General features: G+C 42.4%; 3 protein-coding genes across 20 annotated transcripts in view; 1 reads left to right on the forward strand and 2 right to left on the reverse strand.

Annotated features, from left to right (window-relative positions):
• DDHD2 (DDHD domain containing 2) overlaps nucleotides 1-1,952 on the forward strand; it is a 34,531-nt gene extending 32,579 nt beyond the window's left edge. Inside the window, exon 18 of the mRNA XM_063610921.1 lies at nucleotides 686-1,952. The gene's annotated coding sequence lies outside the window, so the exon portion shown is untranslated. The remainder of the gene's footprint in view (nucleotides 1-685) is intronic.
• PLPP5 (phospholipid phosphatase 5) lies at nucleotides 283-7,099 on the reverse strand. 10 transcript variants are annotated; one of them, XM_063610925.1, is made up of 7 exons: nucleotides 6,623-6,976; nucleotides 6,296-6,491; nucleotides 5,875-5,965; nucleotides 5,401-5,464; nucleotides 4,764-4,888; nucleotides 3,644-3,814; nucleotides 283-554 (listed from the first exon to the last, which is right to left on the reverse strand). In XM_063610925.1, the coding sequence occupies exons 1-7, from the start codon at nucleotides 6,847-6,849 to the stop codon at nucleotides 523-525; spliced, it is 906 nt and encodes a 301-aa protein (XP_063466995.1). In that variant the 5' UTR covers nucleotides 6,850-6,976; the 3' UTR covers nucleotides 283-522. The 10 variants fall into 10 exon arrangements, with proteins under 10 accessions (XP_063466995.1, XP_055151968.1, XP_055151967.1 ...); XM_055295993.2 differs by having other exon boundaries at nucleotides 6,383-6,491; nucleotides 6,623-6,974; XM_055295992.2 differs by lacking the exon at nucleotides 283-554 and adding an exon at nucleotides 1,301-1,787 and having other exon boundaries at nucleotides 5,875-5,911; nucleotides 6,383-6,491; nucleotides 6,623-7,011.
• Nucleotides 7,100-7,178: 79 nt separating this feature from the next.
• NSD3 (nuclear receptor binding SET domain protein 3) overlaps nucleotides 7,179-14,338 on the reverse strand; it is a 113,214-nt gene continuing 106,054 nt past the window's right edge. For all 9 annotated transcript variants that reach the window (XM_063610911.1, XM_055295973.2, XM_055295976.2 and 6 more), the window contains 2 exons: nucleotides 13,725-13,929; nucleotides 7,179-13,305 (listed from right to left, as the gene is read on the reverse strand). In XM_063610911.1, coding sequence (XP_063466981.1) covers nucleotides 13,064-13,305; nucleotides 13,725-13,929 — 447 coding nt within the window. In that variant the 3' untranslated portion in view covers nucleotides 7,179-13,063. The remainder of the gene's footprint in view (nucleotides 13,306-13,724; nucleotides 13,930-14,338) is intronic.

The following is a 14,338-nucleotide window of genomic DNA, read 5'->3' on the forward strand; positions in this document are numbered from 1 at the left end:
GTCTTTATGTATTACTAAAACAAAAAAATAAGTTCTGGGCAAAGAACTAATATGTAAGTTCTTTCCTGTTGACTGGTATTATCATTGTCATAGGCAGAATTTAAGTTCAGAATTTAAAGCATGGCAATTTGGAGAGACTTTCCTTTGGTATTTATAAATATTAGGCAGTACTATAGATAACAGCAGTTGAATCACTTATGGCAGATGGGGAATTCAATATTTTGCTTTACTAAAGTTCCAGCCCCTTGTACTTTAAATATTTAAAAAAGCACACATTTACCATTTTATTTGAATATCAGGTTTACTGAAGGAAAAAGATACATTGAAAATATAGGAAGATGCACATAAAAGACAACGTCATATTTAAAGTATAATCACAATAAAGAGAAAGGGTAGGTCCTATGGCATCAGTTCTGATGACATCCTATAATTGTTCCTTATATTCCATTGTGAAGAAGGGGCAGAAAAAGATTCATCTGTCCTTCAGATGACGATACCTGTCATTTTTCTTTTCTGCCTTAGTCACTTGGCAGTATTGGTGCATTTGAGCAGATCTTTAGTCATGAATGGAAGGAAGGAAGCTCATGAGCACAGTTATGGTCAAATGAGGTAGAAATAGTCATCTGTTAGTAGTGCTGAAACCACACTCCTGACCATTTTCTTCTTTATTATTGTGTTCACTTAGTAATTCAACAAATTGTTTATGCCCACGGTGTTCAAAATGCACAGCAGTACCAGATGACTGGACTCAGATAAGATGCGCACAAAAGTGATAAATTACCCCAGATTCGACATTTTCCTATTTAAGGCTTGATGGAATTGTCATCAGAGAAGGTAAACAGAACCAAAGTAATATAGTTGGCCATGCCCTGGATTTTAAGATTTTAAGCTATATGAAATGGAAATTAAGTTTTGATAGTTAACTCTAGCTTCTGAGACAAGGTGGGGCTATGTAAAGGCTTCTTTGTGACAAGATCCTTCTAAGAATGGCATTTAAATTAAATGTAAAAACACTGTAGATCTTCAGATATCAATCTGATAGACCAGATTCATAAGGTGTTGGACACCTTTAAAAGATCCTTTTACTAGAACATGTGGCATACAGTAGTGGAAAAGAACCGTAACTCCTCAAGATAGATCCGTGAGAGCAGGGGCAAAAGTGTGTAATCATTTGGAGGCAGAATATAGTGTGGCTTATGTCCTCACTTGCACCTTGGAAGCGGAAAAAAAAGGCCAGAATTTCTTGCTTTGTGCATGGTCCGGTTAGGAGGGCTAGTTCACCTGTTCTCCATTGAGGTAGATTCAATTTTTTTTTTTTTTTTTTTTTTTTTTTTTGAGATGGGGTCTCACTCTGTTGCCTAGGCTGGAGTGCAGTGGCGCGATCTCGGCTCACTGGAACCTCCACTTCCCAGGTTCAAGCAGTTCTCCCACCTCAGCCTCCCGAGTAGCTGGGATTACAGGCACACCACTCCTGGCTAATTTTTGTATTTTTAGTAGAGACAGGGTTTCACCATGTTGGCCAGGCTGGTCCTGAACTCCTGACCTCAGGTGATCCACCCTCCTCGGCCTCCCAAAGTGTTGGCATTACAGGCATGAGCCACCATGCCCAGCCAGATTCAATTTTTAAATATCAAAACAATAAGAATCCCCAGGCTTCTTCTGTGCAGTGGAAAGTGCAAGTTTGTCTTGAAATGGTTTATGGCATTCTGCATCAGTCAGAGGAGGATAATACTGCCGATAGCAGACATAGGCAAATGTCATTCCAATCATGGATCCAACTAGTACATCTGAAGAGAGTGGAAACAAAGTCTTCTCTTAATATTAGGCTCTTAAATCCTACTACATACACATAGCATAGAGGTCCTGGCCCTCCAGGATACTCTACTGTGGGGCTAAAATAACCTCAATTCCAGATTTATGGTTTCTAAATAAAATCTTTTTATTCTCAATTTTATCATAGTTACAGGATTATCATTGTCAGGTTGCTCTCTCAACACCAAATCAAAACACATCTTAAGTAAGTATAATAAGCTTTGTTCAGAGTATACTAAATTAGAATTTTTCTAACTCAGAAGAGTAACAAAGGTCCACTTATTGCTGTTCATCTACCCATTTTCACCATTTAAAGGGTCCTAGAGGAAGGAGTAAAGTCTTTTAAGAGTTGCTTCTCGCCGGGCACGGTGGCTCATGCCTGTAATCCCAGCACTTTGGGAGGACCAGGCAGGCAGATCCCGAGGTCAGGAGATTGAGACCAGCCTGACCAACAAGTGAAACCCTGTCTCTACTAAAAATACAAAAATTAGCCGGGCGTGGCGGCATGTGCCTGTAATCCCAGCTACTCAGGAGGCTGAGGCAGGAGAATCGCTTGAACCCAGGAGGTGGAGGTTGCAGTGAGCCGAGATTGCACCACTGCACTCTAGCCTGGGCGCAGAGCTAGACTCTGTCTCAAAAAAAAAAAAAAAAAAAAAAAGTTGCTTCTCTTTGCAAAAAACTAGTTTATTTAAAAATTTAAGGCCGGGCGCAGTGGCTCACGCCTGTAATCCCAGCACTTTGGGAGGCCGAGGCAGGCGAATCACGAGGTCAGGAGATCGAGACCATCCTGGCTAACACGGTGAAACCCCGTCTCTACTAAAAAAAACAAAAAATTAGCCGGGCATGGTGGCGGCCACCTGTAGTCCCAGCTACTCGGGAGGCTGAGGCAGGAGAATGGCGTGAACTCAGGAGGCAGAGCTTGCAGTGAGCCGAGATCGCGCCACTGCACTCCAGCCTGGGCGACAGAGCGAGACTCCAGCTCAAAAAAAAAAAAAAAAAAAAAAAAATTTAAAATAGGGTTCCTGAGGACCTGTGGGCAATACTTCCAACGTTTTTTTTGGAATTGTGTCAGGTTCAAGCCATTCTCCTGCCTCAGCCTCCCAAGTAGCTGGGATTAAACGCATGTGCCACCATGCCCAGCTGATTTTGTATTTTTAGTAGAGATAGCGTTTCACTCTGTTGGTCAGGCTGGTCTTCAACTCCTGACCTCAGGTGATCCACCTACCTCACCCTCCCAAAGTGCTGGGATTACAGGCGTGAGCCACTGCGCCTGGCCTCAGTTTTTGTATTTTTAGTAGAGACGGGGTTTCAATATGTTGGCCAGGCTGGTCTCGAATTCCTGACTTCAGGTGATCCGCCTGCCTCAGCCTCCCAAAGTGCTGGAATTACAGGTGTGAGCCACCGCGCCAAGACAGGTGTTCTGTAATTTGCATATTTTACTTACTATAGCATTCAGCTTAAATTTGTTTGGTTTAATTATAATTTTATGTTTTCTTGAATTTTATGTTTTTGAACAAAAGTCCTATGACAATGAACCTGATTTTTAAGAATAAATTGAACTTTGAGGTTTTAAATTTCCTGTAGATGCCGTTTAACTTGAACTTACAATGCTTCAAATAATGGAAAAATTAGGATGTTTATCTTTGGTAAACTCTTTTTGCCTTATCTTTCCTATAATTTTAAATGTATATCCTTAGTATAGAACCCAGACCATCCATACTCATTAATTTGTTCATTCAGCAGATATTTAGTAAGCATATCCTCTGTGCTAGGTGCTAGGAATAAAATGAGTGAAATATGCGAGCTTCCATGGCCTGAGTACTTTGCTTACCTTGCCAGTGATGCTTGTAGTCACATGTGCGGGACAGTGCAATCACAGCTGCAAAAAGTAGAGGTGACAGAAAGGCACAGAACCTCCAAGATTTCCCACGGCCTTGTGGTGTGAAGCAGTGTAACTTCCCTGCCAGGTAGAAGGACGCAAAGGCCAGACCAGCAAATGCAACTGGAACAAGAAAAACTTTTAAGTGGTGTGTCTTTTAAAGGAAGCTACCTCATTCATCCCCACATAGGAGGCTAGGAAGCATGAGTATGTTTTTAGTTTTTGAGACAGAGTCTTGCTCTGTTGCCCAGGCTGGAGTGCAGTGGCACCATCTCGGCTCACTGCAACCTCCACCACCCGGGTTCAAGCGATTCTCCTGCCTTAGCCTCCCGAGTAGCTGGGACTACATGTGTGTGCCACCATGCCCAGCTAATTTTTTTATTTTTAGTAGAGATGGGATTTCACCATGTTGGCTAGCCTGGTCTCGAACTCCTGGCCTCAAGTGATCTGCATGCCTTAGCCTCCCAATTGCTGGGATTATAGGTATGAGCCACCACACCCGGCCATGAGGATGTTTTAATCCTTTTTTGTGTATACTTCTAGTGTAAATCATTGTGAAGGAAAGGGAAACAAAAAGAAAAATGAAGGACTTAGTGCCCCAAAGTTAATGTTTTAACTGAGTATAGTTTTCGGAATACTAGCTATATGAATTAACTTGTTGATGCTTTAGTTTCCTCATCTATAAATGGGACTCATAAATGTAATAGTCACCACCTCATTGGATTATTGTGAGCTATAATTAGGTAAGAAATGAAAATGCTTCAAAGTACCTGACATATAGAAACTCTTCGTTAAAGGTATTTTTATTGCTAGTACAAGATTGCAGGATCTAGGCAAATAATATAACAATTAAATGTGCAAATCTCATGAAGGTAAACTACCTTTCTGTTCTGTAATATTTACCCAAATAGTCAAGGCTCAGACTTGTTAAACTGTGGAGTTACTAAAGAAGGGGGAGTTTTCCAAATTCTAGAAACAAGAGTAGTCAGATTTTCCCATCCCTACTAGCTTTCTAGGTTAAATTCAATGATGTGAAAACACGCATAGGGTAGAGTCCATGTGATATTCATACAGGAAGAATGTCCACTGGGGAAGCTCTTTCGGCCCTCATTCACCACGTCCTTATCCCCTGTACACATCAAGTCAGAATGGGCTAGCCCATCAGGGAAGCAGCGGTAGAAGAAATCTGGGCGTGGCCTGGAAGAAAGAAGCATGGTTGGAACGTAAATCATTAACTCCAGAAATTATTTTTCAGTTGTAGCAGACATTAATAATCCTGTTAACTATTGGTCAAATAGTGCCCCAGGCAAAATAAGGTAACTGGATTAGTATAGTCACCACACTAAGAGAAAAGCCTTACTTCCAAGGTCAGCATTTAAATTAGGGGAAAAACCCCCACTCCAGCACATGATTACTTTTTAGGGCAAACAGCAAATGACACTGCAGCTTCAGGAGGTGCTCAAGAGGACACTGACCGACTCTGCTGTGGCCGTTGGTGGGAAATGCTGTTCAGGGCAGAAAAGAGCCCAGGTGTCACCTGGAGGACTGAGGTATGGGGAAGGGAGTAAGCGTTGAATGAGAAAAGAAAAATCAGAGTGAAGATAAAGGGGAAAAGAATGAGAAAGACGTGTGGTGGACACCATTAACCTCTCTGTTCTGGTGGGTAAGGGCTGAGGCAGATGCTGGGGTGGTTAGTTGTTGTCACTTACCTCCCTACTATCAGTTTTATTGTGTTGGTAAAGACGCCATTCAGAGCCAGGGCAAGGCTGGCAGCTGCAAAGCAAAGCCATTAGTTAAAAGAACCTGTCTAGGAGGAAAGGTATGGTCGTGGCCTCGTTATGAGAGCAGCCGTGCTGTTTCTGAGATGGATAGAATCCAACCAGGCCTGGGCACAAAAATAATTAGGGTCCTCAGTGATCACTCTTTTGTAGCCCAGAAATTTTGTACTAGGCCAAAGACATTTCTGAGGTACAAATAACCCAGTGCATTTAGGCACGGGGCTGCCTGCGGTGTAGCCTGCGTAACCAAGTCCCTGCAGTGCTATTTTGCTCTCCCGCGGGGATAGAGTTTCTTTAGGAATGCAGAACTCAGTGGCCTCCACACAGGCTCACCGTGGCTGAATCCCACAACGACTTCCTAGGTTCCCAGCACGAAGAAACCGGCCAGAAAGGGCTAGCGCTCACCCAGGCAGGCTTGTCTGCTGTCTCTTGTGTCTGCCTTCTTGAGAAATTTGGCCAGGAAGATCAGAGACAGTGGAGAGAGAAATGCAATAACCTGAATCAGAATGTCAGAGGTTAACAATCCAAAAAAAAGCCACACTCATGCTCCTACAGGAAAGAGGGACGTGACACAGCAGGACTCACTAGCGCTAACATAAGGTCTCTGAGTGCGCGTAACCGGGCCCCAGGCAGCGCCACCAGTGAACAGCAGCGCCCGTGCAGCTCGGGCCCCGGTACCTCAGGCTGAGGCGCAGAGCGCCCGGGAAAACGTTGTCTCAGCCCAAAGAGGCTCGGACACCCTCCTCTCTCAATCAGGATCTTAAACACTCGAGCCCTAGGAGGCGGAACCCAGCGCACAGCAGCGGAGTGGGCAGTGGGTCCCTACAGAGGCCGTCTCGGGGCGGAAAACGCACAGGTGCCCGCGGGAAGCCCGGTCATGGGGAGGGAGGAGGGACGATCTTTCTCCACGCACAAACATCGGCTTGGTGGGGAAATACTCCGCCTCCACGTAGGGGTTCCGGTAGAGCCACATCTCCTCCGGCTGGATGAGTCTCTGGAACGGGGGGAGCAGCTCCGTCACCCTAGAGGGGAACAAAGAAGCGCAAAGCAGGTCGCCTGGCTTCCTCCCTGCTTCCCCACTGCCCGGCCCGCCGCCCCCTGCCGCCTGCCTGCCTGGGAAGCGAGGCCGCCCGGGCCCGGCCGTGGATCTTACAGGAAGGCCGCGAACAGCGCGAGCCGCACGCCCACTTCGGCCCCAAAGGCCACCGCCGCCGCCGCCGCCGCCTTCCCCATCGGGCCGCGAGCCCCGAGCGACGCTGCGCTGACGTGGCCGCCTCCGCGGGGAGGGCCGGGCCGGGAACTGCGCACCGCCCCCTCTCCCAGTCGCCCGCGCTCCGGCGGCTCCCCAGGAAGCTGGCCTGGCGGCTGTGCCGAGGGCATCGTCTGGCAAAGGGGACGCAAAGCCAGCGGAGCTGCCCTCCGCTGCGTTCAGCAGGGAGCCAGCGCCCCAGTTCCAGCCGAGTAGGTCGGCATGCGGTCCATCAGCAGCTCCTCTCCACGGCCCAATCACACCACCGCGGGGAGCAGCCTTCTCCCGGGACCTCGCCTCTAAATAGAAAACCAAACAGCTCGCTCTCAGATCCTCGTTCCTTAGCAACACAGCCGCATTCTGCAGGAAGCTACACTGCCTGAGGTTGGCTAGATTGTGTTATTTAGTCCTCCCACCCAGGTTGTAGCAAAAAATTATTGGCAAAGAACAAGCCCACATATTTAATTTGGAACATACAGGACAATTTATTGAAGTCAATCTCAAGCAAAATCTGAAATCAGTGGAATGTCATTAAAAACCTTTCCAAATTAATCCTCACGGAAGCAAAAAACACATTGGAATTCCAAAGTATTTGTAAAATAAAAAAGGCAACATCTCAGTAAATATAATGTACAAAAATTATATGTTCCTACCAGCACACACATCAGTAAAGAAGCTTAAATATTACAGGCAATCCTAAATACACTATAACTAGTCAACAATAAGCTATCTATATACAGGTTAACCAAGCTTTACACGTTTCACACTATGCAATAAAACATAGGCCAATCAACAAAATCCTCAAAATATTATATATCTTGAAGTCTATGTGGCAACATCAAGTCATTATACAGTAATGCCCTAGTGGAACACCCCCAGGGAAAATTAACACTAATCCCTTAGTGTCAAGAGCTTCTAGCCAAGTCACAGAAACTCAAAAGAGATTGACTTTAGTGAATATTGATGCTTTGTTATTAAAGACTCAAGTCTCAAGTGATTTAGGCAAAGTAACGGTTCACAGGATCTACAAAGTTTATTACAGATAAAGTACAGAAATAACCAATCTACAAAGATCATTATCATAAAGAACACGAGAAAATGAAAACGGCGTCTGTAGGTATCTGTTTGTTGTGCAATATCACTCAAATGGGTACAAATGAATTTCTTGTATCAATTCCAAATATACACATACCCTTGTATATAAAAAATGATATTAGTCAGTTGGAACACTCATTTAGCATCTTGGTTAGTAGTGGCAATATAATTTTCTTAACATAGGGCATGTAACAGGACAAATGAAATAAAATAATGACAACAAAGTAAGTTTTATCCAGTCCATTTCTAAACTGACAAGAATACCTTATCAATACCTTATATAGGTAACCTGACAAATACTTGAGGGCTGTTTGCAACATCAAGTGTGTTGGCAGGCAGGGAGGGGAGCAGTAAAAGCTCACTAACTAGCAGATGCAGTAATGCCACATAAGAAAACTAAGGATTGAATAAATGACTTTGGCATCTATTCTATTTTCCCTTTTTACTTACATGTAAATTACTTTTACAGCCTACTGAAGGACAGGCAATTCTCATCCCCCTCCCCCTTCATAAATACGTGCCACAAGCACCCAAACTTGTCACTTATGCAATGGACTGACCAAAACAAAACAAAAAACAGAAATGGTTTTTGAAAGACACGGATTACCCACATTTTGGGAGTGTAACGTAAGTGCAATTTTTTATTTTTTTCCCTACATAGACATAGTAAAAGGAAAGATGTGCTTGAGGAGAGGGATGACAAAATAAAGAACGTACATAAGAAGTATTTGTAAAAATGCTGGTATCTCATGCAGGAGTCTCTTCCTCAAATGTGTTCAATCAATCTGAGCTATCTACTGTGAACACTCTCCCATTTGCAGAACTTCACCTTTAATCCACGCTAAAGAGGATAAGAGACTAGGCTATTTATTTTCAAAACAATTTACAAAACAATGCTTTCTACTTCATAAATGTAAAAAAAAACTGTAAAATAAGGAGAATCTGAAGAGTTTCAAGTACTTAAAAAACCTGAATTCAATGAGGCAGAGGTCTCAATGTTAAAGTGACTACTTCGTACCTGTGGTAAACATCCCCCCCCTTACCCTATTATAACCCCCTTTCTCCTGGTACCCCACCCCAGGTAAAAGTTGGTGAGATTTCAGTATATACACATTTCCAACTTTTCAGTATTTGTTAATTCATTGCAAAGCTGTCTAATTATAGTATTCCCTAGTCCATCTGAAAATGGAAGCAAGTTCTACTTTTTGTTTTACAAATAACCAGAGACTAATTCTAGGTGGCCCTAGGCCAAAGGAAAGTGTTTCCATTCATCAGTTCATGTCTGCACCAACTTGGACAACTAGGGGTGGCTGGATGCATCAGCCTTGTGAAAAGTAACTTTAGTCTACGCTGCCCAGAAATAAAGCAACTTTCCGATGTCCTTTTTCTCATGTGGAAGTACATGGAATGTCAGCTTCCCAGCCGTGAGGGCTCCATAGCCACTGTTTTCTTATCTTGTTAAGAGGACATGGCATGTGGCAGCCAACACCTTGACTTTAAGGTGAATGCTAAAGGAAGAGCTTTGTATTTAAAATGAAATGAAAGACAAGCAACAAGTCCTGGGCAGTCCAGAGATTGTATTCTGTACAGATGGCCTGTTGGCAAACTGTAGGTCTGGGTTTGACCTATTGGAATGCACCATGCAAGAAACTACTCAAAAAGGAAATTCCACTTCATGAACCAGGAAAGTTGTCCAACAGCCTGTCCCATCTGAGGGTCCTTTACATGATTAGATACTCAATCACTCAGTTCTACAATGTTATTTACAGACATGTTTTCAAATATTTTGTGTAAATGGTAGAAGGGAGCTGCGAGCCTGCCTCCATTACTTTTTTAGCTTTCAGATATGTTCTTGACTTGTACAAAAAATTCCAAATTTTAAATGATTTCCAAACTCAGCCAGTTCTATAGATTAGGCCAGATCATTTTTGAGAATTAAGATAGAGTGGGAACTTGTTAAAACAAAAATGAAAATAAAACCCAACTCACTCCTGTATCTCTCCCTGATTAGACATTAATGAGGTGAATCACTGCCTCTGGCTGCTTCAGCCTTCCACGAATGAAGGGCCATCCACCCTGCCCTTCTCAGCCAGCCACGGGCAGCTCTTCCGATTCTTCCCTCACAGCAGTGGCGGTCCAGCCCCTCCCTCCCCTGCACAGTGCCTGGGAAGGTTTCCCAGGATTTCATCTTTAGCTCTTACTGATCCAGTTTCTGAAGCTTTAGGCTGATTATCAAAAATCTTATGTTCACTTCTTCCTTCAACAAATTAACATGTGGTTAAAAAAAATACCACCATTAGCCCGTGCTGCTTTATTTCATTGTTGGACAAGAATAAAAACCAGCCACTTACACTCTGACCACATATAGATTTAAAAGTTAACAAATACCAACTTCAGACTATGAGTGAGCAATGTCTTTTGGAATATTTCGTTGGTGTATCACAGGCACAGTGCATGTATACTCATGCACACATAAAGTACAATTTTCTCTTTCTGCATCTATAATCTGCAACTTAAAAATATATAAAATAGGTCAACATTGACGCTATGGAGGTGTGAGGAGAGCTCCTTGGCACCGGCATGACTAAAACTGCTTTTAAGACCATTAAAGAACATTCATGGCCAAAGACTTCAGAACTATGGTTACTTTTTTTTTTTTTTTTTTTTTTTTTTGAGATGGAGTCTCGCTCTGTCGCCCAGGCTGGAGTGCAGTGGTATGATCTTGGCTCACTGTAACTTCTGCCTCCTGAGAAACTGGGACTACAGGCACGTGCCACCATGCCCGGCTACTTTTTGTATTTTTAGTAGAGACGGGGTTTCACCATGTTGGTCAGGCTGGTCTCAAACTCCTGACCTTGTGATCTGCCCACCTCGGCCTCCCAAAGTGCTGGGATTACAGGTGTCAGCCACTGCACCCGGCAGCTATTTTGTTTTCTACTCTGATTTCTGAAACGGTGAAACAATCCTATTAATCATCATTTTTTTTTTAATTTCAGCAGAGCTGTGTTACAGATATGAAAACAAAATGTGACACAATGAAGAAGCTGCATAAAAATACTGAAACCTAAGGTATCTGTAGTACATAGGATGTACCCTGGCTTACCATATAAAAGTCTTTAGATAGTAAATAGCACTAAGTCTGAAAGCAAGGAGATAAGATTTCATGTTGGATACTGTTTCAACAAGAACTGTATTTGGAATATTAAAGGAAATCCTTATGTTAGTAAGTTTAAAAAACCAAATATCATATACAAAATAAAATTTTAGTATGATAAAACCTAGCTTTTCTTATTTTTTAAAAGGACATCAAACTAATTGCTCAAGAGCAAAGTTTAGTGTTTTGGTGAGCTGTATTTCATGTTACTTGTAGCAATTATATTTGGTGACATGGATCACATTTTTCATTTTGCTCTTTCTTTTGGGACCATATCTAATCAACAGAAGTACTGGAAGCCCAGTGAGTCACCGCAGAATTAATTGCTGGAGTCAGGCAAATGGCAGTTTAGGAGCTTCAGTAAAAGAATTGTAGTGTTGTTTTTTACAAGAGAAAATCCAGTATAATTGCACATTTACATACAAAAAAAGAGGCACAAAACAGATTTTCACCCTCTTTCCATAGAAGAGCTCTAAATTGATAAGCAAATGGAACACTCAATACAGCTGAAGGAATGTGGTAGCGCATCTACCCTCCCTACCTTCATAAGGTTACTAGGTACTTGAGGGAAAATAAATGCTACCAGGTACCAGCAATTGTAAGCAGTCAAAATTCACAGAGAAAGTTAACGTTCATTCAAGCTAACCCTAGACTTCTACTTAGTACAGTGTTACAACAATGTCTGACATTACTAATTATTTTCATACAAGGAATACTGGAATATACATATTCCTAAGCATTAAAAGCACGTGAGTTTGGTGAGCAGACATCTTGGTATACTCGCGTCTATAAGAGTCAAGTGTCACTGTCAACCATTTTTGCTAACACTGACTTTCTTGGGAGTTTTCTCCAAGTGCTTCCTAAGATGAAGTGTGTTTGTGTGGCTCTTATGCACCCTATAAAAGTAGAAGTTCTTCCTCTTACTCAATGGGAGCAATCTTAAGTACTGGATAATAATAGAAATTCTTTACATGTAACCTGGGGATGCCCCTACTACTTTCACCCCCCAAATTAGGAACTCAACCAAAAAGATCTATTCAAATACAATTCAAACTCACTTGTGTGGTTTTACCAGGAAACATGACTGAATGGTCAGATGACAAAAGAAATGTTTGAGTAGGAGAGGAAAACACAGACGAAAAATAAAATGCCTGTAATTCTCTCCAATTAAGACCAGGGTCTACAATAAAATTGGACAGATCCAACTTTTGGTTTGTGCCTTCATCCCCCTTTAGCTGCCTTAATCAGTCTCAGTAAAATAGGAGTGACCATTCTAACTATGCTTCATATCCACAGAAACGCACTTCATCCAAAACCCAAACCATCCATGTCAATGGAAAACGTTTCAAAAATCAGTGAGCACAGCCATTCCTTTTTTTCCTTCCACCAAGGAAACACACCATATACCTTTCTAGGTAAAGTTACCATACTACAAAGCCCACCTTGTTTAAGACCACAGAGGTAAAATCCACCAAGGCATTGTTTTTAAGAGGCCAGATTTAATACTTCCATAGAGCCCTTCTCTAAGCCTATGAAAAGCATTTTGAAGGGAAAGAGAAGTGAGCCTACCTACTGCTCAGTAAAGAGGTATATAAAGCTTATCATACCCTTTCCTAGAGGGCTTTCTCAGATTCCTACTTAAAACACACACACTTGATTAGACTATTGAACTACACTTCTTGAAATTCCTAAAAATGAAAATAAATAAAGGAATGATGGCTACTTTTGCTTTATACAACCAAGGAACACATCTTAGACTTTAAATTTATCTCATTAACAAAACTTTCTTTTCTCTTTGTTCTTACTTTAACAGCAAAAACATTTCTTTTTCAAGCTGCAATGGCATTGAAGCACAATAAAAGGCAAGAAAAGACCAAGGGAATTTAACCCTCCACAAAAGAATCCCCAAACCAACCAAACCAAACAAAAACCAGACACCACCAACTGCTTCTGCCTGCATGAACTGGTTTCCCATTTTTGCTTTAATAAGGCAGTTCCGATGGCAAAGGCTGTATGCACTGTAGCAGTCTCTTCTTTTTAAATGCATGATCTATTGGCTTTTTTCACTTAAATAGAAAGGAGGGGACACCACACATTTATTCTTTTACTTCTTCTCCATGATCTTGTGATTCCCATTTACATTTTATCTTGCTCCAGTATTCTGGTGACACAGGAGCCATGGGGTCATGTTCTGAGCAGCAGAGGCGGCCTTCCAGTGCAGAGGGAACCAGGGCCCCTTTTTCATGATCTTTACAAAATGAATGTGGACAGAATTCACAGAAGGAAACAGCTGCACTGCTGCACTCATCGCACTGATGCCACGGACACTCCCACTTTCCTAATTCGGGGAGAAGGGGAGGAAGGAGAAGTGCCCAAGTTAGTGCCTGTCTTGATTACCCATGAAAAACTCAGGTTCCTTCTTCTCTCATTGGGAGATGGAATTCAATTGAATACAACTCCAAATTTCAACCAAACGCAGATCTGGGTGTACTATTTAGGATGGATGTGAGCTACTGGCCAAAACCCAACACCATAGGTACCAACTACCCACCTATGGGAACAGTATACAAAAAACCAATCCTTGATGAACCACAAGGTATCCCAAATGTGTAAGGGGAAAGATTTTTTGCCAGCATAATTTTTTGCTATTGTTTGTTCTATTCAACATTTCCTATTCCATGGCATGGAATATATTCTGAGTTACACATAGTTGGCAAAGACACAAATTAGGGAAAGGGTCCTGAAGGTCCAGCTTACCATATGGTGGCTGAGTCAGATTAAGGCATAGGAGGTGGTATGCTTTGGGACAGTCTTTTTTGTCACACATGACCAGCTCTCCACCATCTCCACATTGAAAACAGTAATCTTCATGCATCTGCTTTGGTTCTGTTTTGATCTTTCGTCTCTTCTGTTTTAACTTAGCATTTTTTGCCTTCTCTTCAATTGTTGACGCACATGCCGACTGGCAGGAAAGAAAGGATCATAGTTTCAAACATCACAGACAGTGCATGAAGCTGGACACAGGAAAACCCTACAACCTCGCATTCATTTAAATTCATCTGTTATACAATTACCTAAAAACATCAGGAGGCCTTATGCTGCAACAAATACTATAACATAAAGTTTTGTTTTCACTGACTTAAAAATTATTTTATTTTTGAGATGGAGTTCTCGCTCTCTTGTCCAGGCTGGAGTGCAGTGGTGCAGTCTTGGCTCACTGCAGCCTCGACCTCCTGGGCTCAAGCAATCCTCTTGTCTCAGCCTCCCAAGTAGCTGGGACTACATGTGAATGCCATCATGCCTGGCTAATTTTTGTAATTTTTTTTGTAGAGACAGGGTCTTGCTATATTGCCCAGGCTGGTCTCAAACTT

Source organism: Symphalangus syndactylus, chromosome 10 (genome assembly GCF_028878055.3).
Source record: "Symphalangus syndactylus isolate Jambi chromosome 10, NHGRI_mSymSyn1-v2.1_pri, whole genome shotgun sequence".
NCBI classification, from domain to species: Eukaryota; Metazoa; Chordata; class Mammalia; order Primates; family Hylobatidae; genus Symphalangus; species Symphalangus syndactylus.